This window comes from Gymnodraco acuticeps, unplaced genomic scaffold (genome assembly GCF_902827175.1).
Source record: "Gymnodraco acuticeps unplaced genomic scaffold, fGymAcu1.1, whole genome shotgun sequence".
Lineage (NCBI taxonomy): Eukaryota > Metazoa > Chordata > Actinopteri > Perciformes > Bathydraconidae > Gymnodraco > Gymnodraco acuticeps.
The window spans coordinates 5,356,176-5,380,863 of NW_022990701.1; the positions used below are offsets into that span (position 1 = coordinate 5,356,176).

The 24,688-nt window shown below is 40.1% G+C and overlaps 1 protein-coding gene across 2 annotated transcripts; it reads right to left on the reverse strand.

Moving 5' to 3' along the window:
• Positions 1 to 6,720: 6,720 nt before the first annotated feature.
• smox (spermine oxidase) lies at positions 6,721 to 23,327 on the reverse strand. 2 transcript variants are annotated; one of them, XM_034231559.1, is made up of 8 exons: positions 23,187 to 23,268; positions 16,445 to 16,551; positions 16,040 to 16,274; positions 15,066 to 15,292; positions 13,123 to 13,296; positions 10,166 to 10,910; positions 8,697 to 8,857; positions 6,721 to 7,231 (listed from the first exon to the last, which is right to left on the reverse strand). In XM_034231559.1, the coding sequence occupies exons 3-8, from the start codon at positions 16,245 to 16,247 to the stop codon at positions 7,073 to 7,075; spliced, it is 1,674 nt and encodes a 557-aa protein (XP_034087450.1). In that variant the 5' UTR covers positions 16,248 to 16,274; positions 16,445 to 16,551; positions 23,187 to 23,268; the 3' UTR covers positions 6,721 to 7,072. The 2 variants fall into 2 exon arrangements, with proteins under 2 accessions (XP_034087450.1, XP_034087451.1); XM_034231560.1 differs by lacking the exon at positions 16,445 to 16,551 and having other exon boundaries at positions 23,187 to 23,327.
• Positions 23,328 to 24,688: the final 1,361 nt, after the last annotated feature.

Here is a 24,688-nt window from a genome sequence, read left to right on the forward strand (position 1 = left end):
TGACAGGACAAGTCAGACTTTAGAAATATTTAAAATGCTGGTGTCAAGACATTGGAACATGACAAATAATTGAGGAAACCAAAAGCCTCTGAAAAGGTGCCAGGGACTGTACAGCCTTTACTGTTTACATATAATCAAATGGCCAGTATAGGGGAGGAATTTCTTTAAATTACAGTTAAACGAAGCACTGCAGGGGATTGACAGACTGGTGTGAAGATGACCTGAACCAAGGGATGACTTTACTTTGTAGATTACATTACATTACATTGCATTTAGCTGACGCTTTTATCCAAAGCGACTTACAATAAGTACATTCGACCAGGAAGACACAACCTTGAAGAAAACAGAATCATATAAGTACATCAGGTTTCATAGAGCCAAACATTTCAAGTGCTACTCAACTGGCTTTAGGTAAGCCAGTCCTTTATTAGTATAAAAGTGCTTCGTTAATAGTTCTAACGCTCGAAGTGGAGTCGAAAGAGATGAGTTTTCAGTTTGCGCCGGAAGATGTGCAAGCTATCTGCCGTCCTGATGTCAATGGGGAGCTCATTCCACCATCCTGGAGCCAGGACAGCAAACCCACGTGTTTTCGCCGATGGGAACTTGGGTCCCCCTCGCAGCGAGGGTGCAGCGAGCCGTTTGGCTGATGCAGAGCGTAGTGCACGCGCTGGGGTGTGCGGTTTAACCATGTCCTGGATGTACGAAGGGCCAGATCCATTCGCAGCATGGTAAGCAAGTACCAGTGTCTTGAAGTGGATTCTAGCAGTTACCGGAAGCCAGTGAAGGGAGCGGAGGAGCGGAGTGGTGTGGGAAAATTTAGGAAGGTTGAAGACCAGACGAGCCGCTGCATTCTGGATGAGCTGCAGAGGTCGGATGGCACATGCAGGTAGACCAGCCAGGAGGGAGTTGCAGTAGTCTAGGCGTGAGATGACGAGAGCCTGGACCAGAACCTGAGTCGCTTTCTGTGTCAGCTAGGGACGTATCTTCCTGATATTGTAAAGCGTGTATCTGCAGCAACGGGTTGTAGCAGCGATGTTTGCAGTGAAGGACAGGTTGTTATCTAGGGTCACACCCAGATTCCTTGCAGTCTGAGTCGGGGAAACAACTGAGGTGCCGATGTTGATTGTTAGGTCAAGAGTGGCACAATCTTTTCCCGGAATGAAGAGCAGCTCAGTCTTGTCAAGGTTGAGCTTGAGGTGATGAGCAGACATCCACTGAGAGATGTCAGCTAGACAAGCAGAGATGCGTGCGACGACCTGGGTCTCTGAGCGGGGAAAGGACAGAATTAATTGGGTGTCGTCAGCGTAGCAATGGTAAGAAAAACCATGCGGGCTAATGACTGATCCGAGCGAGTTTGTGTACAGGGAGAAGAGGAGGGGACCAAGAACAGAGCCCTGAGGGACCCCCGTAGTTAATTGACAAGGGTCGGACTCAGACCCTCTCCAAGTCACCCTGTAGGTACGGTCTTTCAGGTATGAGGTGAGGAGGGAAAGTGCAGAGCCTGAAACTCCAAGTTTTTGGAGAGTGCGAAGGAGGATCTGATGATTCACCGTGTTGAATGCAGCAGACAGGTCCAACAGGATGATGACAGAGGAGAGGGATGCAGTTTTGGCAGTGTGCAGTTCCTCCGTGACAGCAATGAGAGCAGTTTCTGTGGAGTGACCTGCCTTGAAACCAGACTGGTGCGGATCCAGAAGGTTGATAGATACTCCACAATCTGATATGTCGATCGATGACAGACTCCAGGATTCCTATTTCCTTGTTAAGATCCATGTCTTAGTACGTGGGTTATATGTTCATTTTGAATGTTTGTATGTAAAACCCGACACTTACCTGACGTGAAATGATCCCCACAAACGCGAGTATAGTTGTGGTTGTATGGTTTGAGATCCTCCCTTCCGATCCTATTGAGCAATTTTTCCTGGCGACGCTTTGAAAGTTCATGTGTTGCTTCACCCTGGTGTGTTATAATAACCGCCGGCAGCCTGTAAAATGACTTCGGCCCCCTGTTTCGATCACCTCTGTTGCCGCAGCCAACAATGGCACAGAGTTAACCATTGTAAGTCCGGTTAAAAACAAACATTGAACAGGTATGACATATTACGGTGTCTGTTTTGGTACTCCAGTATGGCCGTTGCGCTGATGTCACGGGTAACGTGACGTCATATGCAAAACCTCTATTAGAATCTGGTGCTTGCTGCTCTAACGGATATAAGAAGAAGATGTTTCTATGATGATGTGGAGGGAGAGTCCTCTCCAGTCAGACTGATAACTACAGCTCTGTGAGGTAAAGGACTCTGAGTGTTTAGATAGTTCACTTTAGTCTAACGGCCCGTCCACACTTCAGCTTCGACAGCTTCAAAAACGGTTTCCAACGCTTCTGCCCATTCACTTTTAATGGGGTGACGTCACTTTTCGCCGAACTGCATTGTGGGAAGCAGAGCGGAGCTTTCCTGGCGTTTCAGGCTGCAAAGTTGAGCAATGTTCAACTTTTGAAGCTTCTGAAGCTTTCGGTGGAAGCGTCAGCCAATCAAATCATATGCCAGTACAAGCTCTAGCCAATCAAACCGCTGCTTGTGTGTCAGGGGCGGGAGATTCATGTGATTGGTTGTTGGTCGAGCTTCAGACAGGCCCAGCTCCAAGTTTTTTTTTAACCTGTAGTGTGGACGGGCCGTAAGTTATCTCAGTGGGTCTCAAACGTTTTGATCACAATTTATGTAAACACATATTTCCAAGGCACTCCTTTATAATTATTGGGATAAACAGGTGTGAAATCATTCCAATGTATACTATAGGACAGTAAACCAAAAATATCCTTTAAAACTGGAAAGATTAAAAAAAATGCATAAATAAATAAATGTTAAAGGTGGGGTAGGTAAGTTTCAGAAACAGGCTCGAGTGCACTAAAATTTGAAGGTACACAGCCGAAAAGAATCCGCCCCTTCCTTCAGACTTCCTTCCAGAGCACCTCCTCCAACACACATGAACGCGCAGACTGGTGAAAGTGGCCGCCTGTTGCTGGTGAGTCATTGAAGTACTGCTGCAATGCACGCCCAATGACGGCACGAGATACATTTGTGCGTGCACGAGATGGAAGGCTGACCGACAGGGCGGCAATCCAATCCGTTTAGCCGGGCCGGCTCAACGGATTGGTTGTACTTTTTACAGTATTACGGCTTCCACAGATGAAATTTTGTTATGGATTTTTTGTCAAAGCACTTCAGATATTCATTGCTATCGGGATGTTAAGAGCATTCCATGGAATATAACAAAAAGTGTATCTCGAGTCGGTTTTTCAAACTTACCTACCCCACCTTTAAGGTAAAATAAGATATGAACAACAAAAATAAAATAAGTTACATTCATTTGTTATTGGCTATGGTAGGTTATTGGTTATGTTCACATACTTATTTGATTACATCCACTTGTCTAAGATGACAACAGAGACTTTCGACCCAAACCCAGCTGTTGACTTGTGGATGCAAGCATCTAATCGCAGACTCAACCAGAGAGAAAGAAGTAGGCCTACATCATCAGCTACCATGTCTGACAGAGAGGAAGACAGTGAGGAGAACAGTCAGGAGGGTAGTGATGACAGCTTGTAGGATTACTGGTTGTGCTAATGTTGTCTTGTGTTCACCTCTGCATGTGTGTTCTGTGTTCACCTCTGCATTTGTGTTCAGCGCGTGTGTCTGGCAAATAAAGTCAAGACCTCCTCAAAAGTTACGGTTTATTTCATTTTAAGGATGAGCACCAAGCAACATCTCCAGGTGCTCCTTTGAGAACCAGGGCAAAAAAGTTATGTGCACCCCTGGTTATTAGCACATTTTTACAACTTGAGGAACGAATGTTTTTAATAAGGGCTATACAAATGTTCATACCGGGTAGTCTATTTGGTTAAAAAAAATTATCCAACGATTTACAGACCACTCTTTCCCAATGTAAGTCAATGGGAAAAAGTGTTTCCGGGCCCCAGCAACCTAAAGGAAGTGTAGTACCGCCGTTTGGCCACAACGAATATTCTCATCAGACTCCGGCGCACTTCCTGGGGGCTTGGTTGAAATCACGCAAAAAAAAAAGCACCCAATGACTCTACATAATAATGATCATGCCACCAAACACAGATTAAAACTAAAGTAACGAGCCTGTTTTAGAAATGTAAGAAGTAGAAAGTAAAGGTATTTCTGTTAAAAATGTAAGAAGTAAAAGTAAAAAGCCGTTAGAAAAATAAGTAGTGGAGTAAAGTACCGATAACAGAAACATGTACTTAAGTACAGTAACAAAGTATTTGTACTCCACTACTTGCACCTCTGAGTGGAAAAAGTAATTCCAAGTCATTATTGTCATTTTCTTTAAATAATAATAACTTTAAATGATTTACAAATTGTTTGGTAATATATGATAGTTAATAAATAATGCATGATCATTAAATAATTATTTTTCAATGTATTTTAAAGTAATAATGTGTGTAAGTGTGTGTGTGTGTGTGTGTGTGTGTGTGTGTGTGTGTGTGTGTGTGTGTGTGTGTGTGTGTGTGTGTGTGTGGTGTGTGTGTGTGTGTGTGTGCGTGCGTGCGTGCGCTGGGGGGATTAGACAAAAAGAGAGTAATAAATGACAATATTATAATTTAAAATGAGTAACAATATAATAGTCATATATCCTAGGAAGGGGGGGCATATAAATAGTAGCATGACCTTAAATAAGTAGAAATGGGGTGGTGGGTGAAATCGGATTGAGGATTATTAATTACATTTATCAATGAATGGGTTCCAGATTGCATCAATATCATTGGTTTGTTTTTTTATGTCAGCAGATAATTTTTCTATTGAAATGTATTTTATTTAAAAAGAAAAGAAAAGTAATAACATTTTCTTGAACTGTCAATGAAACTCAAATGTAAACAAGTAATTGATCATTTTACATTTTTAATTAATACACTCATTATAAAAGCTTTATAAAATATTATTTTGAAACTGTATGTAATTTGTCTTTGTTCTGTTTGAGTGCACCTATCACATGGTGAACTCAGAGATGTAGAACTTTCTAAAATCACAAAAAATCCTAAAAGCACAGTTAAGTCTTGTTTTTAAATAGGTCTGATTTTCCGTGCACTGAACGGTTGTTTCACCAAAACCAGAGACGACAGATGATTTCACCCTCTCTGGTGACTGCTGTAGTTTAATGGTTGATTCCTCTGAAGCCTCACGTGTGCTGGACCCCAGACTCCTGCCAGAAATGTGTCCCTGTGTCTCCCTCTCTGCCTCCCAACAGTCTGAATGGAGGAGAGTAAACTGCCCGCAAACAAGGTTTCACTTCTAAAGCCTTTTTCACAAAATCACAATGCACAACAAACGGCCAACTGTTGTTTCATGTAGACATTAAGGTCCTCTTAATCTGATCATATTTTATTATATTAAAATTGAATATAATAGATTACAAAACAGATTTAAATGTTTTGTCATTACATGAAGTTCAGGTATACTGAGATAACAGAGGGCAGTTTAACATTTAACCAGAAGTGCAAAGATCAGTTGACTGCAGAGTCATTTATAGGATAAAATATTGAATAATTAGAGTGTATAAACACACAGTAGGATTATAACATAAGAAATAAACAGAATAGCAGCATCTAGTGTGGTGTATATCGTGGAGAAGATGATATACAATGCCACTATCATGAACATGCTACCCACGAAATGGCAGACAACTTTGGCAAAGATATTTTTAGCAAAAGTTGCTAATCTGCCATGAAATGTAACGTGAGCTCTGATTGGCTACAGTGTAAGGGGAAATTGTTGTCTGGTTGCTTGTGTCCGTGCTCTTGAGGCGTTAGAAAACGAAGTTCTTGTTACATCTTACAGAGGATCACAAACAGTGGCCATACAATACTCCAGAGAGCACCTAAATCATGAGAGTCTGTAAGTAGGAAAGTCAACATTGATAGTAATGTACCTTTAACTATTTCTTAAAACAATGTCTGTCTGTGATGAATCTCAAAGATGTAGGTCATCGTATATCTAATATTGAAAGTCTTGACCTACTATTAGATAACGTTGTTTTCTTTTATGAATATGTGCTACATTAAGGTATAAATGCATCCATTTTCTTTTATGTGTGTTATTTGATTCATGCAATGCCTCTTGTATATTGTCCTGTTTAAAATACTGTTTTAAATGAATGCTTTCTTATCATTTTCAGAAGTCTATAAAACAGATTAGTGATTCTCAAAGCTCATTAAGATGAACAAAGAGGGAGTTCAATGTTCAAACCCCTTTAGTTACTTCCATGACTAGAAGTATTGTGCCATGCTACTTGCTAATAAGTATGGAAAAATGCAGGATTTTGAAACTAATTTCCCTGTTTTCTGTTGCTAATTATAAAACGTTTCCATCTTTTCAGCCTCCGATCGTGTTTCTCACAGAAGAGGATTTACAGTGTTGTCTAACAGGAGTGAGCACACAGGGTTGAGGTCTGTTCTAACACCATCTGTCACAATCTGTCTCATCTTTATGGAGCCTTTTCTTTTATTTCACGTGCACTCACTTCCTGCATGGCTCTCGTCAATTTGAACGGGTGACAGTATGGAAAGAGCTCCTGTCTGTGCTTGTGCTTTCCTTGAAAATATAATATTCATGAGTATCTGATGAGTAGAAGGTGTTCAATGTTTTAATGAAGCAAGAAAACTCACCTGGTTTGTTTGATGATATAACTTTTATTTTGTTAAAACTTTCTCAATTTTTATTTAGCATTTTCCATTATTTTTGAACGTTACATACAGAAGGCACTTACAAAAACAAGTTAAATTACAGATGCTGTTATTATAAACATTACATTAATGATTAAAAAAACATGACAGAATGCAAAAGACAATAAATGACAGCACCATTGGCAACGTTCGAACAGTACATCTCAAAGTAAAAAGGTTGCAATGATTTGAAATCTACAGTACAATAGAAACGTATTAATGTATTAATGCCCGAGCTATGCTTTTAGGTATAACTTAATCATCAAGATAAAAAGTGTAAAAACTCAACTGTTTTGTCATTATTTTTTCACTAGTCAGAGGTTTGTTTTAATTTACATTATTAGGCTTTGTGGTTTCAGCTCTGTGCAATTCCTGGTACATCTCTATTAGACGAGTGGCCTCCCTCTGTCCTGACAGCAAAGCACCATGGGTAGTGGAATAGTATTTTCTGTGGGTGGCCTCTCCAGCAAACAGGACCTGTAGAGGCTGAGGAAGGAGGGGGAGGAGGGGAGGAAATAAAAAAGATTTGAGAAGAAGAAAAACCAGATTCAAAACAAGAGCCGTCAATGTCATCCTGACATATTTCCCTGGCCTCTCACGATTTTCTATTTCCATCACTGATTCCCTTGTTAGTGCTCCGCGTGTAGGAGTCTGCTGCAACTTTCCTGAGGCGTTAAGGTTTAGTTTGACAGGGTTGAGGGATGTCAGCGAAGGGGTCATGCTGTTCCTTCAACAGTGTCAAGTGAGCACACAAACACCCCCTCCCCTTCCCTCCCAGCCCCTTCACCCAGACTGCATCAGGTTTCGTGGTCTAGACTGCTGGCCAGGAAACAGGCTTCACCCCCCACTCCCCCCCCCACCAAACACCAGCTGTATTTGCTCTGCATGTGCTGCAATGGGACATGTTAGTGATGACACCGTGTGCTGCATTAGCCAGACGCCCTCAGAGTGAGTACAGTATAAATGAATTTACAAAATGTCATGACTCTTCTTTTCATAGGCCCATTACATTCCTTAGCACGCACTTATATGTAGCTATAAATCCATAGGGGGGTTTCATTTAAAAAAGGTTAAGATTTCTTATGCACTTTTCTGAATGAGACATTCTTGACTTATGAGGTCATTAGGGGGACAGAGCTCTTATGTGCCAAAACATGTTATGTAAGAATATGTAAAGCATCTAGATAAAAATCTGTAAAGGCCCTTTTGTAAAGCAAGGTCTTTAACAGACAGATCATCTAAACCTGCTTTATGTTGCAACATAAATGAAAAGTTTGGTAGTGTTATAAAAGCTATAAACACATTTGGGACAGTGTCATGGTCTTGGTTTTAGTCCCGTTCCCTTTACTGAGGTGTTTTCAGGATTTTGTCTCTTCTGTTTGTTGTTTTTCCTCCTGCGTTCCTGTGCTGCCTTTCACTCATTCACCCATCCACACACCTGCTCTGAATCAGCCCTGTTTCTTCTTCCCTACTCCCAAAGTCTTTTCAACCAATGAGCTCTCAGCCAGCTCTTCTTAATCGCCTGATTCCCCTCACCTGAGCTCCTCCGCCCTTCTCCCGATTTCCCCTTCAGTCTTGTTTGATCAGTCTTATGTTGTTTTTATGCACAGTTTGCCTAGGCTACACAAACTGTGTAGTTTCCCCTAAAATAAGTAACTAATTGCAAAGTACTTCCCAGCAAAACTCTTTAGCAAATATTGGTATTCTACACGTATAATACCAGGTAACCCCAGGAATAAAGCCAAAGATGTGTCCTTTTTATCTTAATCTCAACAACCTCTAACAGTTACTAGGAGATAATTATTTTCCGGGATATTGAATTGCCTAGTAAGCTTAAATAGTTAGTTTATTTGTTTGTACAAACTCTTGATAAAACTGATCTTGATCTCAATTAGACTAAGGTTAAATACTTTAGATGTGTTTTTATTATTCGGTGTAGTGGTCGTCTTACTGGAGCCTTGGTGCTGTTCGCATAAGGCAGTGGCATGGCCAGCCGCTCACAGTCCTCTCCGCTGGATCCCACCCTGGTGAAGGAGTAGGACCCTCGGATGAAGGGGTTACTGCCCCACGAGGAGCGCAGGACACGCCAGGGCTTAGGAATGTTGGGGTTTCCTGTGGAGGGACGGACAGAAATAAATGACGTCAGCACGGAAAGTCATCACAGAAACTTTAAGATAATCTGGTGTCGAGGAAATCCGGCTCAACAAAGAATTAAAACGGTCAAAACTATGGCAGCTGTGAGTTAAGGCCTGTACTGGGACGTCCAATCTGTCATCTGTAATCAGTGGTGAGCAGAAAGGCCCCAGCTAGTCTATATGTAATTAAGCAACAGCTGACTGGGTTAAACCACATGACCTAAATGAGGTGTGTGTGTGTGTGTGTGTGTGTGTGTGTGTGTGTGTGTGTGTGTGTGTGTGTGTGTGTGTGTGTGTGTGTGTGTGTGTGTGTGTGTGTGTGGTAATCTATAGGAAGTCCACCGACCTCATCCTGATGTGGCTGTCATTGTTCCTGCACTAACTGTGACCTATTTCTGAGGAAATTACTTTACTGAAGATTATCTGAGTCATTCTTAAAGTATCTGTACACACCTCAATGAGTCATCTTAATGTCATACGATTAAAACCTTTAACATTCAATCACTTGAGCATGACATGACAATCCCTCTGTTGAAAAATAAATTTAGCATTTTAGAAAACGAGTAGTAGCAACAAATGATATGCCTCACCCATGACATTGTGTGTGTTTGTGTTTCAGAGACAAAGATGGCCAGATTCAGTGTCAATAAATTAAACGCCTCTTGATTTGAGCCGTCTTTCGGCTCATTGTTGATTTGACACACTGGACATGCGATTCATCCAGCTGTATCATCTGTCCACCCTTTTCCCCCTAAAAGGCTACTTGCATCACAGCTGTAGCTTATGTCATTTCCTTTATATGAAACACAATCACCCAACCATGTAACTCTGTGTATGAGTCACCGAGCTCACACAACAGCCTTGTGTTAGTTTTAGATTATTGATTGTTGGTTAAACTAGAATAGAGTTGGAAGACGGAAGTTTATCATGTCTTGTCTGTCATGAAAATGTACAAAAGTCAGAATTATAAAACTTTTAAATTGAATCATTTGAGATCGTCTTTGGTTAGATAATGACTGAATAAAAGAGTCATGGGAGTAAAATACCTAAAAGTGGGAATAAATGAGAAACAAAGAATCAACCTAAAAAGCACCGGGGTCTCTTAAAAAACTAGATATTTTCTGAACTTAAACTAAATAAAAGTATTTGTGTTGAGTTTTTATGTTTACAAATGGCAACCATAGTAAGAGAGCAAATACCTTTCACCCAAAACTTAATTGAGAATGCAGTTTAGAGGTGTGGGAATGTAATTTGGTAGGTGTGCGTGTTTGCATGAGGTCCTGACCTGTAAAGCGCCTCAGCAGCTCAGTGCAGGTCTCAGCAACTGTTTCATCATCGCAGCGCTCCATCTGCAGCGCCTCTTGGCCGCAGATCCAGCCGCTCAGCATGTAGCCGTAGCGCTCGGGCGGGTAGAGGACGTCGAAGCTGCAGATCTTCTTGTACCACAGCTCCTCGGGGTACACCAGCTGTTCTAGCTGAGCCTCATCCTCCCACACAAACTGGATGCTGTTGCACTCTGGGCTCCAGAAGGGCTCTTCGTACTCCAAGAAAATTTTATCGGTGGTGCTGATGCCCAGCTTCTCGATGGCGAGCACTTTCTCCTCAGGCAGGGAGGGGGAGAACATGGCTTCATGGTTCTGCTTCAGGACTCCCAGAGAAGATGTCACGATCACGTGGTCGGCTGGGATCCACTCCTCATCCTGGCACTCCACGTAAATGGGGTGACCGAAAATCAGAGGGTCCTCGCGAGGTTGGCAGCCGTGGTAGTATTCATTGTGGTTGTTGCCCTGGTGGGTGTGGCTGCTCTGGGCGATCGCCTGCTGATGCTTGGCAGAGTAGTTCCAGTGGATGCAGCGGACAGGTTTGCTGAGAGAGAGGGTGCGAGAGGGGATGTCCTGGGCCAGGAGCTCCACCACCTTCATGAAACCTTCAGGAATGACATAGTGTGCACCAGGGATCTCTGTCCACTCGCCAAACTCACTCAGAGACACCTCATCCATACTGGGGGAGCTGCTTTCACAACTCTCCACCTGAAGCAAGAGGAACATACACACAGAGGACAAACAGTTATATGTATACAGCCAATAGTAATTTATTATTAACCACATTACCTGCTGTCCAATAAACCAGTATCAGCTGGTACATCCAAAGACCAGGCATTTTAGGCAAGGCAAGGCAAGGCAAGTCAAGTTTATTTATATAGCACCTTTCAACACAAGGCAATTCAAAGTGCTTTACAAAAAACGAAAGACATTAAGAAAATGGCATTTAAAATCAGTCATTAAAAAGAAAAGATAATTAAATAAACATTAAAAGAAAAAATACATGGATAAAAGTTACAGTGCTGTTTAAGATGTGAATAGTTCAATTAAAAGCAGCAACAAAAATAAAAGTCTTCAGCCTGGATGTAAAAGTAGTCAGAGTTGCAGCGGACCTGCAGGTTTCTGGGAGTTTGTTCCAGATATTTGGAGCATAATAACTAAATGCTGCTTTTCCATGTTTAGTTCTGACTCTGGGGACAGAAAGCTGACCAGTCCCTGAAGACCTGAGAGATCTGGATGGTTCATAATTTAGCAGGAGGTCAGAAATGTATTTTGGGCCTAAACCATTCAAAGCTTTATAAACCAGCAGCAGTATTTTGAAATCTATTCTTTGACACACAGGAAGCCAGTGTAAAGACTTCAGAACAGGAGTGATGTGATCCACTTTCTTAGTGTTAGTGAGGACTCGAGCAGCAGCGTTCTGAATCAGCTGCAGCTTCCTAATAGATTTTTTAGTGAGACCTGTGAAGACACCATTGCAGTAGTCGAGTCGACTGAAGATAAAAGCATGGACAAGTTTTTCCAAATCCTGCTGTGACAAGAAAAAATGCTTTTTACATAAAATGCTAGTGATACAACGTTTTAATTTGGGGTAGGAAGATTTTCTTACTGTTTGACAGATCCAGGCTTGCTGTTTCTCCCTGTTTCCGGTCACTGTGCTACGCTAAGCTAAGCTAATAGGCAGCTGACTGCAGCTTTATATTAGGCATCCTTTATATTATAGGCTATTGGTTGTTTATCAAGAAAAACTGCCAAACATTAGCTGGTAGCCTTGTATTGAATGTGAATGTGTTACCTTTCTCTGTTTCAGGGTTGCCAACTTTGGGTACCTGGCTGGAGTGAGATTTTGATATCATGGGTTTAATTACACATATGCGCACTAAATGACTGCTATCATTAGTAGCGGGACCTTAGTATATAGGATATATATCTACAATATATACAAATACACAATATTGGATACAGACTATAAAGGGCACAACGTTTCATTCACTAATGAAAGTCAAACACATGTTTATTTCCACTGTTGTGTGCATAGGCCTGTCGCGATAAGCAATTAATTGACTTATCGTACGATAAATACAAATTTAAAATTAAATTGCCATTTACATCAGGATGTGACTAGCAGTTTGAAAGGATGTACTTGAATTATTATTATATATTATCATTATGTCAGTGGTCTAAAATGGTCATACAACGGTGCCGACAATATTATCGTTTATCGCAATAATTTCCGGGAAAATGTATCCAACAAAATTAATTATCGTGAGAGGCCTATACATGAAACACACGCACACAAACAAATCTACAGACTTACTTCAAACTGCCAAATATATTAATTAACACACTCTCACTCTCATATACCTTTGGCTCTATTTTGGCCTAGTAGAACAATAAGCAGCAGACATTTACTTTGTTATCATTTCTACTGGATCTTAAATCTGCGCATGCGCAATACGGGTCGGGGATTGACCAACCGTCTCCCACTGCTCTGCTGTCTGTTAACGTTGTTAAGAGTGGTGGGGGCGGGGAGGGAGCGGATCGACAGCTTGAGCAGCTGTCAACTCAACATTGTAAATAACTAACCAAAAACGATCGCCGGTTCATCTTGTTTTTGGCGTGAGAATAGTTTGGGCAGCGTGAGAGCGTGAGATTGAGAGTGAAAGCGTGTGTCACACGCCAGATGCGTGAGAGTTGGCAACCCTGCTCTGTTTAAACACAAATATGTGTTTATCTATGATTATCTTAGGCTGTTGGTTGAACAAAACACTGACAGTCACTGAAAATACAGTATGTGGTAGACTTGCTGTCTCATTCTAGGGGATTTTAGGTTTGTACATCAAATACGTTTTCACAATGACTTTCCACATGTGAAATGATTCAGGAATATGAACTCACAAAAACAGACACACACACACACCTTGAGGTACTGTTGAAGCATGGACAGTTTGAGCTTCTTGGTGCATTCAGGATCATCTGGATCCAGCATGATCTTCTTGCGCACCACGTCCCGTGTAAAGACGCCGACGCTGTTCTGGCTCTCAGCACAAACTGGCTTCCCGTTTTGGAAGAACTCCTGAGTCAGCTCGTACACCTAAATCAGGGTGAGACAGACGGGAATACAGAGAAAGAAAAAAGAGGATGAGTGTCAAGAAAGCAGAGGATGCAGCATGATGGAGAACAGGCAGCACAAATCTTATTATGTATATCTGTCTGATAAAAGCTGCCAGTTGCTACAAAAGTGAAGAAATAGAAGAGAAACATAAAGAAGACAGTAGAAAAGGAAGACTTGTTGTAATGTATTAGTTTTAACCTTATAATATTAAAGTTGGATTTTACTTTTATCTGTGACAACATGCTAATCAATTGCTGTAAGTATTTAATTTATTGTTAGTAAAGTGAAGCATTCACTGAAGAAAGAACTAATGTTTGCGTGTTGCCATTAGAGCCATTTATAATCAAACATTGAGATATAACTCATGATAGATGACTGTATTTTTGTTAATATAGCACCGACTATACGATTACGTTGGATACAATGATTTCAGAAAATGAATCTGATGAAAATGTCACACACAAGAAGCAATCTTAATTTAACAATTTGGGCTTCAGGGATATTCTGCCGGGTATAAATCATAATTATATATAATGTTCTATAAGCTATTATTTAGATAAATCAAACAGATTAGCAGACAACAGTTGTGACTATGGAGGTCAAATGATTGAAGCCTCTGCCCTTAAAAAGAAGATAAGAGAATACAAAGAGCATGTTGACCATGACCCAGGTCTCCTTCACTCTACAGCAGTCAGTCGCGGCTAAATGACATCGTGGAGAGGGATAAAGAGGATGTGACCCTGAAATTAGACTGTGTTTCTTCTCTCGTCATCATAGCAGCTACTGAAAAACAAAATGTTTGCTTTACAGGCTCTACAAGTCCAGTCAAGTCAACTTTAATCATATGCTTAAAAGTAGCATACCTGTTTTAAGGAGCTCTATATGCAACAACATACAGAAAAGGCATGATGAGAGTGTTTACAAGTTAAAAGAGAACAAGAGAAAGGGTAGACAAGATGACTTTACAGGGCTGCTAAATGAAGACAAGAAGGAAAACATCTCCAGTCTTTAGGATAATAAGGCTCTAGAGGTGTAAGTGGACATTAGTTAAGACAATTTACCACAAGCAAATGTGGATAATTTTGGCCCTGAGATCAGACAGAAAACCCAAATAGTTAACAGAAAGCAAATCCTTTCTGTGGTTTCCTCACATTCTCTCTGTAACTGCTTGTTCAGCGTGACCTAATTAAACTATAATCATCATTCTTTACGCGGCCTGCCACTGAGCAGAGAAGTGGACCGATGAAAATGACCACTCCTCATTAAATCCGGCACGCTTTAGTGGACATTTTACTGCTTTATCTCAACATGGCAGGAGATATGTTTAATAATAGTGTAATGTATGTAAGGAGTGGTTTTATTTCCACATAAGTAGCTTAAAGCTTTTTGAAGTCTGACTGGATGTTATCTATTCTACATTTCCAGCATGTTCCCATTCTGTAATAGACTTGGGTGATGTTCTCCACATTTATATGGCTGGTCTGATCTAAATATGTCTTTGCGTAAAATGTTTGTACACATTTGACAATATTTTTCAACTTTTGGAAACCACGTTTTGCAGGTTTTAATAATATGAATCTGCATAGGTTTAGAGTGAGGTTTACCAATGCTATATCACTAAAATTACATAAAACACTTTGCTGTGAGGCAGGCTGAACAGTGAGTACCTCTCAGCTCTTGTACACGCATGCTTTCATTTGTGCATATAAGTGTAAATTCACTGTCTGTGTGCATATGCGTCCCCTCACCTCGTTGTACAGGTCACTGAACTCCTCCACCAGGTCCTTGGGGATCCTCCGCCCAGCGTTGGTCTGGTAGTGAGCCACCCCATTCTTGGTGTACAGGCTGATGCGTCCCTCGCTCCTCTCCCCGTCCGTGGTGTGCTCCAGCAGCCCGTTGTCCTCCGCCAGGTGGTACACTGGGTTCCCATTGGCTCCATGGATCCAAGTGGCTCCAAGCTCCAAAGTTGCTTTTCCTAACAAAAGAATGAAGAAAAAGGCCCACAGATCAATGTGAGTTTGGAAACAATTGATCTCTTTGAACTCAACTGTGCTTTGTTAAGGCACAATCATATTTGAGTGTAAGATAATTGGACTGGTCAACTCAATTAACACGCTGCAGTTGTTTAAGCCCACTGGAATACCATTAGTTTAATATTTCTATTTCACGCACTGTTTCCTTTTTTACACTCATTTATATAATAAAAAATAGGGCAATGCAAAGCCGAAGCACATAAACAGCCATTTACATAACAGACGCAATTCTCAGTGCCTGCCACAGCATGTGTAACATTGCTACAAGCAGATGCTGTCCCTGACTTATTTGTTCGTGCCTGTTGAAATAATTTGTCATACTTTTTTTTTAGCTGAAGACCTGCAGTTCATCCGACTGTGTTGGGAAAATCTGACTAAGTGGCTGAAGCAGACAACTAACTGGACATGCATTGGATAAGCACATTCATCTGGGTTATTTAAAAATAATTTGAATGCTGGCTGATAAGGAAAGAAGTATTTAGCTTAATAAAAGTGTTGCATAAGGCACAGTGATTGATATTTTAATACAAAATAATTAACCTGTGATCTCGAGATAACAGCATTTAAAAGATAAGAATGATTGCAAGCACAGCCGTTCTCTGCAGGTATAAAGAAGGTACACATTATTTTGGGGTTATTTATAAATAATTTGAGCATAAAATTTGAGGTAAACAGCGATGTCTTCTTACCGAGCTGAACACTCTGAACTCTCCCGCCGATGTGGTCTGACGCCTCTAGGACAGTGACATCAGTGAAGCCGTTTTTCAGTAGGATCTTAGTCGCAGCAAGGCCGGCCAACCCAGCACCAATGACTACTATTCGAGGCTGCCGATGAGTTCGTAAACCGCTACTAAGAGGATCATCAGTGCTGTCTGAGGAAATTTCACAACTTTGCATGCCGTCCAAGATCCTCTTCGATGGCGTCTGTGGGCAAATTCAAGAAAAGGAACCAGGTAAAAAAAAGGCAACAACATAACTCTGGGTCAAAGTGTGACAGACGCTCATACAGCAGAATTATATCCAGTGAAAATAAAGATATATGTTTTGAATTTGTATGTTCTATAAATGACACATCTCAAAAAAGATATATTTACTTTTTATTCACACTCCTTGTTGGGTTGTTAATTTTGGGTTGCTGTATTTTGCCTCCTACGCGCTTTGTTGATATGGTGAATATTTTAAAAGTGTATCTTGTGTGTACCTGCATTGTACAGGGATGGAAGTCAACATTTTAGAAACAAATATCTCAAAAAATGGCATGACTCATAACAAAAAAGATATGCTGGCCTGACCAAAAATGAGCAAAGAAAAAGGCCAATGAACCGCTTGGAGATAATTTAGCTTCTTTGGATCTCTGTTCCTTAGTGTTGCTAGTTACGTGCTCACTACACAGATATATTTTAGAGCTGATATGTGGTGTTTATCAATTTTCCCAATACTTCTACCTGCATTTACAGCTTCATTTATGACTGTGTTTCATTTAATTAAAAGTATTTTCCATGTGTACAACACCGTTTATTGCACACAAGGCCAAATTACAAGTCTATGATAGAGAATACTTTGCACAAAAACAATTATTGATTATTCCACATCTTTAAATATATAATGAAAGAGCTCAGGGACTGTGACATACAGAGTGAAGAATACACAAGCAACCTTGTTGTCGCAGTACATAAGGCCCCTGCTGTGAATGTATGGACAGCTGTGGGTGAGATCACAGTGGGTGTCTATTCAGAAGATGTTCCCGTTCAGCCAATAGAGAACGTTTTTAACAGTATGTGGCCGTCATTCCTGAAAGACGTTCGCTGTTGAAACTGTTATCGGAGAGCTTTTAATATGAAATGTGTCTGTTTTTCCTGTCCTGACATGCATGAGTAACACTAGTAAGTCCTCTTAGTAGAGACGTGATATCCTGGTGTTACACAATACATGCAAACACTAACTCCACACTTTGTTACCGCAGCATCACAGGACACAGGGTATTGCATATAGTACGATGTGTGTGAAAAACAACACTGATGTTTCCCACAGTTTGAGATTAAACGTCCGAAAGACTAGTTTATTAAACTAATATTTGTGATACACACGAGCCCTATAATATATTATTAAGGTGACAAAAGTAACAACAATTTTCATTAACTATTAGTCTGCCAGTGATTTTCCTGATAAAGAGATTACTTGTTGGCTTTATAAATAGTCAGAAAATAGGGAAAAACTGTTTCTATAAATGCAAGGTGATGTCTTTAAATGTCTTGTTTTGTTAGTCCAAAAACCAAAGATGATCAGTTTAATACAACATGAAAGAGGGAAGCTTTAAAAATGAATTTATTATCAACCTATTTGCTGATGCAGCTATTCATAATATGAGGTTATTACACTTACACAGCAAATCCAGATAACTGTGACCGAAGAAAGTTTCCATCTACACTTGCTTTTACCCTTGATTCCACTTTTGTGGAACTGTGTTGTTAGCAAGAAGATTCACGAGAGCTGACAACGAGTCAAAGGGCACACCTTCAGCTCCCGCTGCAGAACAGATGCGTGGGTGTAACATTTGTTGAAGCAAGAAACTGAGTGTGATGTCAATCCAAAGAGGTCATATACAGGGATTTCTGTAAATCTCTACTTCCGGTATCTAAATCTTGGCTGTACGCGGACCTCGAACACAGATGTGGTTTAAACCTTTTCATCTGGACGGGTCAGCACAAGGGTGATCTGATCCGACTGTATGACCACATGAGCCTGATTGCTTTGTGGAATTATTTGACTTTCACATATTGGTTGATTTGCTTCGACAGGCCTATTAATAATTTCAATACAACATCTTGTGAATTCATCTTCTGTAAGAAAAAGGTGTATATCAGACTTTGGAAAGGCTATGTAATAATAAAGCAAATTATCTATATTGCGTAATCCAAGTATTTGTAAGTGCCAAATAAAGCCATGTTTCAGCTCCATCAACATGAATGGACTCATTCTTGGGCTTTAAAGAAAAGTAAAGGGAAACGTTGGTCACATATTTTTATTTTGTAACAATCAAATATTCAAAGCAGTATCACCTAAAATGATACTGACGGTAAAGATATATATTTTGTATTTAACAACAACATAGCCTCATTTAGCCGTTGATCATTTCTCAACTGTATTGTATAATATTATATTATGTCTGTTGTTGGTGTCAAATGAGTTTCCCCTTGTAGGATTTATAAAGCTTTCTCAATCGTTTCGATATAATCCCAACCAACAAAAGGCTTTTCTGTTTTTTTCTGTGGCGCTTGTTTATCAAATCTGTGGTCTTAAGTGGAGGCTAACTTGTTTGTTTCCTGCGCTGTAACCATGGCTGTAACGTGTAGAGCTAGTTAAAGAATAGACGGTACAAATTGTTTCTTTTTTATGGATGTTTTCAAACCGCTGTAATAGGTAAGGTTCCCAGGAGGACTCTGCTTTGTGGCAAACAACAAAGATTGACAGCATATCTGACAAAATGAGAATGCAGGGTAGATTATATTGTTTTGTAATGTATTATATTTTGTTGCATGTTTTGTGGCTTTGGGCCAAATGTTGCTCTTTGTCCATGACTTATCGAGTGATCATAATGCTTTGCGGTTAATTGCATGTTTGTTTGTGTACATGTATGTTAATATCATAACATATAAAAGGCTATATTATTTACATTCGCACCATCTATTAGCGTATGAAACATCTTCTTAGTATTACCTTTTAAACCATTTAAATCCTTTCTGATGAAGGGTAATGTATGTTTACTTCCAATGAGCAAATGTCTTGTGAGTAATGTGAGAAAAACGTTATGTAAATCACAATATGGTACTAAATGCAAAAATATAGGTTGTGAAAATATTTACTGCCATGAGACCCCAGGGAGCAGCTGTTTGTTTTACAAAGTTGATTCCATTTCTGAAACACGTTTTTCCTCATAATATATTTTAGCGGCTATAGAGACTATTTAAATCTGTAAGCTTGAATTTCCTGCACTTGCATTTTTTAGCGTATATTTGCATACATGTCTTAGCCTTTTCTTTGTTTGTTATGAATATGAACTCGAAGTAAATATACACTTCAACAAACCTGCAGTCCCTGTTTCTGACAAGGCCAAAAAATCATTTTGTAACAAACTCAAGGAACAAGGGTCAACTTTAAATCCTTTACAAAGTGTTTGTTTCAAGTTCTTTGTTCTAAAATGCTCACTACTGTGTTGACCTCTTCAGAATACAGTATAGTATATTATTTACATATATTCTCTCGTGCCAGAAATCCATACTCTGGCAGCAGAAACAGGATGACCAACCAGATTTAATCTTTTGCTTTTCACTACAATAAGGTTAGAAAAGATTGGTGGACTTCACTGCAATTCAATTCACTTTTACAATAAACATCTTTCCATCCTTTCAAGGGAAATCTATATTATATCTTCAAAGATTCAAGTGTTAACTCACAAATAATGTTTTATTTTTAGGCTTAGAGCTATAAAAATAAGCTAATTTCAGTGCAAAAATTTACTTGATTCTCCAAATACGTACGCCACAGTGACTTCAAAGGAACAACACATCTAATTCGTAGACAGTGTTCAAACTCTTAACACACACGCCACGCCCTGTAACAGATTTTGCATCCCTCCCTTGTTGCTTGTAATTATTCAACGGCTGGTTGATACACTCGCCACATGTCGCCTCTCCATGCTTTCCAGGGGTGCCCAACCAGTCGATCGTGATCGACCGGTCGATCGCGGGGAGATTCCCAGTCGATCGCGAGATGTGTCTAAAATAGAACAACAATATTCTGTTTTATCGTTAATGTCCTATAACATAATCTTCCTGTGCCAGAATAATGCACTTGAACGCATCAAAGCTTTGTGATTGGCCGGCGTGACCCCATGTGTTGGGGCGTGGCTAGTGGGCAGTGCACTAATTAGCTAACGTTGTCCGTGTCAACAGTCCGCACACAAACAAGACCGCAATTATGGCAGAAGCAAAACATATATATAATTTTAACTCCGAGTGGGAGGATGATTATTTTTGTATTTATTCCAATTCAAAGTCCATCTGTCTCATCTGCAATGCGAGCGTGGCTTTATCGAAGAAGGGTAATTTAGGAGCGGCATTTCAAAACAGTGCACAAACGCTACGAGACGGAATTCCCTCCTAATTCTGCCCTACGCTCCAAAAGGGGAGGGGCCTGAAAGGACAGCTAAATGCACAGCAGTCCATTTTCACCAGGCCCAACAACAAGAGCAAGGCTGCTACCATAGCATCTTATCGTGTCAGTCACGTTCTTGCGAAACACATGAAGTCTTTAAAAGACGGCAAAGTTGTGAAATAAGCATTCCTGGAGGCTGCCGACGCGCTTTTGTGGGACAGTAAAAATAACAGGAGCATTTCAACAGGTTTTTGATATAATAAAAACTCAAGTTAGATACCGTTATTAATCAGCTGTAAGTTTTAGTTTGTTTGAACTTATTCATTATAATTATTGTACAAAATGGTAAAAGAATGCAAACTTAAATTGATTATAGTCTATTATCAATTCAGGTTAAGAAACTAGTGTTGCTTGCATCCTATTTTTAAAGGCATTTATTTTTATAATCTACTAAAATGCAACAAAAAAAGGGTTTGATTCTATTAATTTTGTCTTTTTTATTGCACTTTGGCAGCAGATTCCTGTGTAGCTTCAGATCTGAGTTGTCTTATTAGTAAGCCTAATTTATACTTTTGTAGCAAAACTATTGTTATATAATGGCAAAGAATGGGTTCAGAGTCTTTTCTTGTTTTCCTGTGTCATATGTGGCAGCACTGTTCAATGTTTCTTGAAAACATTACCCACTGTAGTATGTGACGTGTGAATAAACTCCAACTCTGTATCAACAACACTGTTGTGTAACTTCAGTTAAATACCTGTATGTGTGTAGATTAGAAAGAGGTAAGATAAAGAATCTGCATTATTTTTATGAAGTATTAATCGTATGAAGGTCAGTTTTATACAAGTAGAAGTGTGTATTTACCTGGTAGGAGGCTGTCAGTAATGGCTACGCCTTTCTATTTGGACTGGTAGATCTCGGCAGACTGGCAACTTTAAAAGTAGCTCTCGATTAAAAAAAGGTTGGGCACCCCTGCTTTACACCAACCCTACAGATTAATGTGTGGACTGGCCTTGGGTAGATAGGCAGCTTATGGTGGGGGTGGGGTGGATAGGGGTTTACTACTGACCTAGAAATGGCAATCTACAATACAGTGCATCTGCCAGAGGCCTTTTGAAGAACAGGGCTGGCGTTCAGTGGGAATATCTTAAATGAATGTATCCGACTCCCTGTCTCTCGTCTTTACTGCTCTCATCTCTCCTTTTACTCCTAACATTGCGCTTTCCAGCTGTGTCTACACTCACATCTGCATCTTCTGTAACACACACACACACACACACACACACACACACACACACACACACACACACACACACACACACACACACACACACACACACACACACACACACACACACACACACACACACACACACACACACACACACACACACACACACACACACACACACACACACACACACACACACACACACACACGTTCTACTACTGTACACCACACTGGATGTTCCCCTGGTGCAGTTAATGAGTGCCCTGAGACTTTCGTAGTATACCTAAAGACACACAGCTCAATGCTCTCAAGTACACAATGATGACAGGAAAGTATTATCAGAAAGAGAGGGAGACCAATAAAATATATGTTATTTGTTAAGTAGGGCCTATTGCTTTCATAAAAAAAATCTAAAAAAACACAGGCAACACTGTGCAACAAACACTTGTTATAAAAAGTTGATATATTATAACTAACGGCAAAATTGAGAGATTATAAAGCACTTACTACTGTTACTGCATTATTACTTGTTTTAATCTGGTTGGACAGTTTGACCACAAACTGAAACCAAAATCCCTTTTTTATAGATATTCACAGACTTGTTCTGTTAAAAAAACATTTCCTTAGTGTCTTAATAATAACAAGCAAAGGCTTATTAGAAAGTGAGTAAGCGTTTTTTTCGTAACATGATCTTTCTTGATCTTTTATAAGTAGATTATAAGTGCCTGTTAAACATGAGTTAAATGAATTATTCACCATTCATACAGCCATTAGCTACAATTCATTAACCCTTTATTAACGGTGGCTTGTGGAAACTGATATCTATGTGCAAATAAAAGAAAAATATCACAATGAAAACTTTAAATAGGTAAGAAGAAAATCTTTCTGAAGACAGAGAGAGGATCAAAGTGTTTCTTGTCATCCTATATGCTGCCTGCCTTCATGGAAACTCCTCTGAAAGCCTTACTGCCACGTATAAAATGAGATGCCAAAGTGGCAGCAGACAAAGCGGACAACTTCACTGACTTACTCTGATTATTGCCTGCTAACGACACCATGTGATGGAGACAAAGCAAGACATACACATTGTAGACCTGAACCTGAACCTGAATTAACCAAAAAAGCGAAAAACACAATCCACCTTATTCCAGGCAGCGTCCCGTTTACAATACATCAGTGTAAATAACGTTTCCTGTGCTCGCTGTGCTTTACATGTTGTTGTTGTTTTGTGCAGCGTTTTACTGTTTTGTCAACAACTAGGTGACATTTAGCGTAATGTACGTTTTCTCAAAGCTCTGACAACTACAGAAAATAAGCTGTTCTCACTGTTTCTCCTGCGATGTGAAGGTACGTATACATATAGCGGAATCATTTTAGTCAACATTTAAATCGCCCCCCGCCCCGCAGTTGAATAAAAATGCTCCTAAATGTTTGTAGTGGAGCAGCTGGTTACCTGACTCTCTTGGTCTTCAGATTTAAAACCTCTGAGCGCTCCTCTTTCCTTTGTGTCCGTTTTCCCTGAGACCGGCTGCGCTTTGTATTTATGCTGGAAACCAGAAGCAGCCAGTTTCCCTGTGGCCGCCGCCTTCTCATTAATAAATATGAGAGGCGATGACGACAATGACCAGCCCTCCGCTGAGTAACCCTGCTGCCCGTAATACACACACACACACACACACACACACACACACACACACACACACACACACACACACACACGCACGCACGCACGCACACACACTCACACACGCACGCACACGCACACACACACACAAACATCCTGTGTGATAAAGAAGTATTTTATTCTGATGAAAAAAAGAAGAACTAGCCTACATATCCTATCCCTTAATAATAATGATAACAATAATAATAATAATGATAACAATAATAATAATAATAATAATAATAATAATAATAAGACTATGCATTTGACAATGAATGTTCACATATATTACTTTTAGTGTTACACATACAAGTCACCCCTGTGGGAACAATTTGAAAAACTGTCTTTACAAAAAGTGTTATTGTTTTTATTTTAACATTGATATGTATTGGCATTTAGTCTACAATAAAGTTCAGTTCAAATGTGATAATCCCAATGCTAATAAAAGCATTTTTTTTTTTAACGTATATTTACAATTTGTATAGGCCGAGTGTATTTAAGGTGTGACATCATTGCATGTGAAAATATCCTGTAATATTAAATGTGAAACAGCATTTCCAAAAGTTCACATGTGGTTTATCAGGTCCGACAATATTTCACATGCACTAAACAAAGAGTAATTTAACTCCACTTAAATGTGTTCTCAACTGTTGCGGAGATGTTCCCTGAAGGCGTCTAGGTGCTGGGTGAGAGAGGACTCTTCTGACGACGCCCAGGTGTGGTTTAGGCCCCGTCCAATCCTCCTCCTGCCAATCGGAAGCAGATCCGGTTTCACTATGAGTGGTCGCATTTTCGAGAGCTCCCGCTTTGGCGGTTATTCCTCACGATTTTTTACATATTTCATCCTCCTGACAATATGGATTATGGACTCCTACCTCAACTCATCAATGAGACAACATCACTTAGAGAAGGAGAGTAATGAAAGCGGGGATAAAATGAACCACAATGACTTTTACCTTCTCAATGGCTGGGAAAGGAAACACCTCGCTTTTGGAAGTGCAAGCATTCATGCATTATTAACTGCAAACCCGACGCGAAAGTACTTACCCCCGTCAGGCAAACTAGACCGAAGAAGTATGATCGTCTTGGTCTTATTGTTAGCGGGAGACATCCATCTGAATCCGGGCCCGGTGCAGACAAGAAGCCAGTCCTGCAGGCTCCTCAAAACTGAGGAAAACAAAAATAAACCCCGTGAACTTTGGAAATTACTCAATAACCAGCTTGGCTGCAGTAAAAAACTCAAAACGAGATTTTCTAACTTAAACATAAAGACAGATAACAGGCTCATCACA

What these genes read in the sequence shown, in the direction of transcription:
- smox (XM_034231560.1), bottom strand. Translation starts at nt 16,247, where the DNA reads ATGCAAAGTTGTGAAATTTCCTCAGACAGCACTGATGATCCTCTTAGT. An exon ending in TGCTTCAACAGTACCTCAAG is followed by an intron (nt 10,911 to 13,122) that starts GTGTGTGTGTGT and finishes CTCTTGCTTCAG; the next exon opens with GTGGAGAGTTGTGAAAGCAG. An exon ending in GCTGCTGAGGCGCTTTACAG is followed by an intron (nt 8,858 to 10,165) that starts GTCAGGACCTCA and finishes GTCCCTCCACAG; the next exon opens with GAAACCCCAACATTCCTAAG.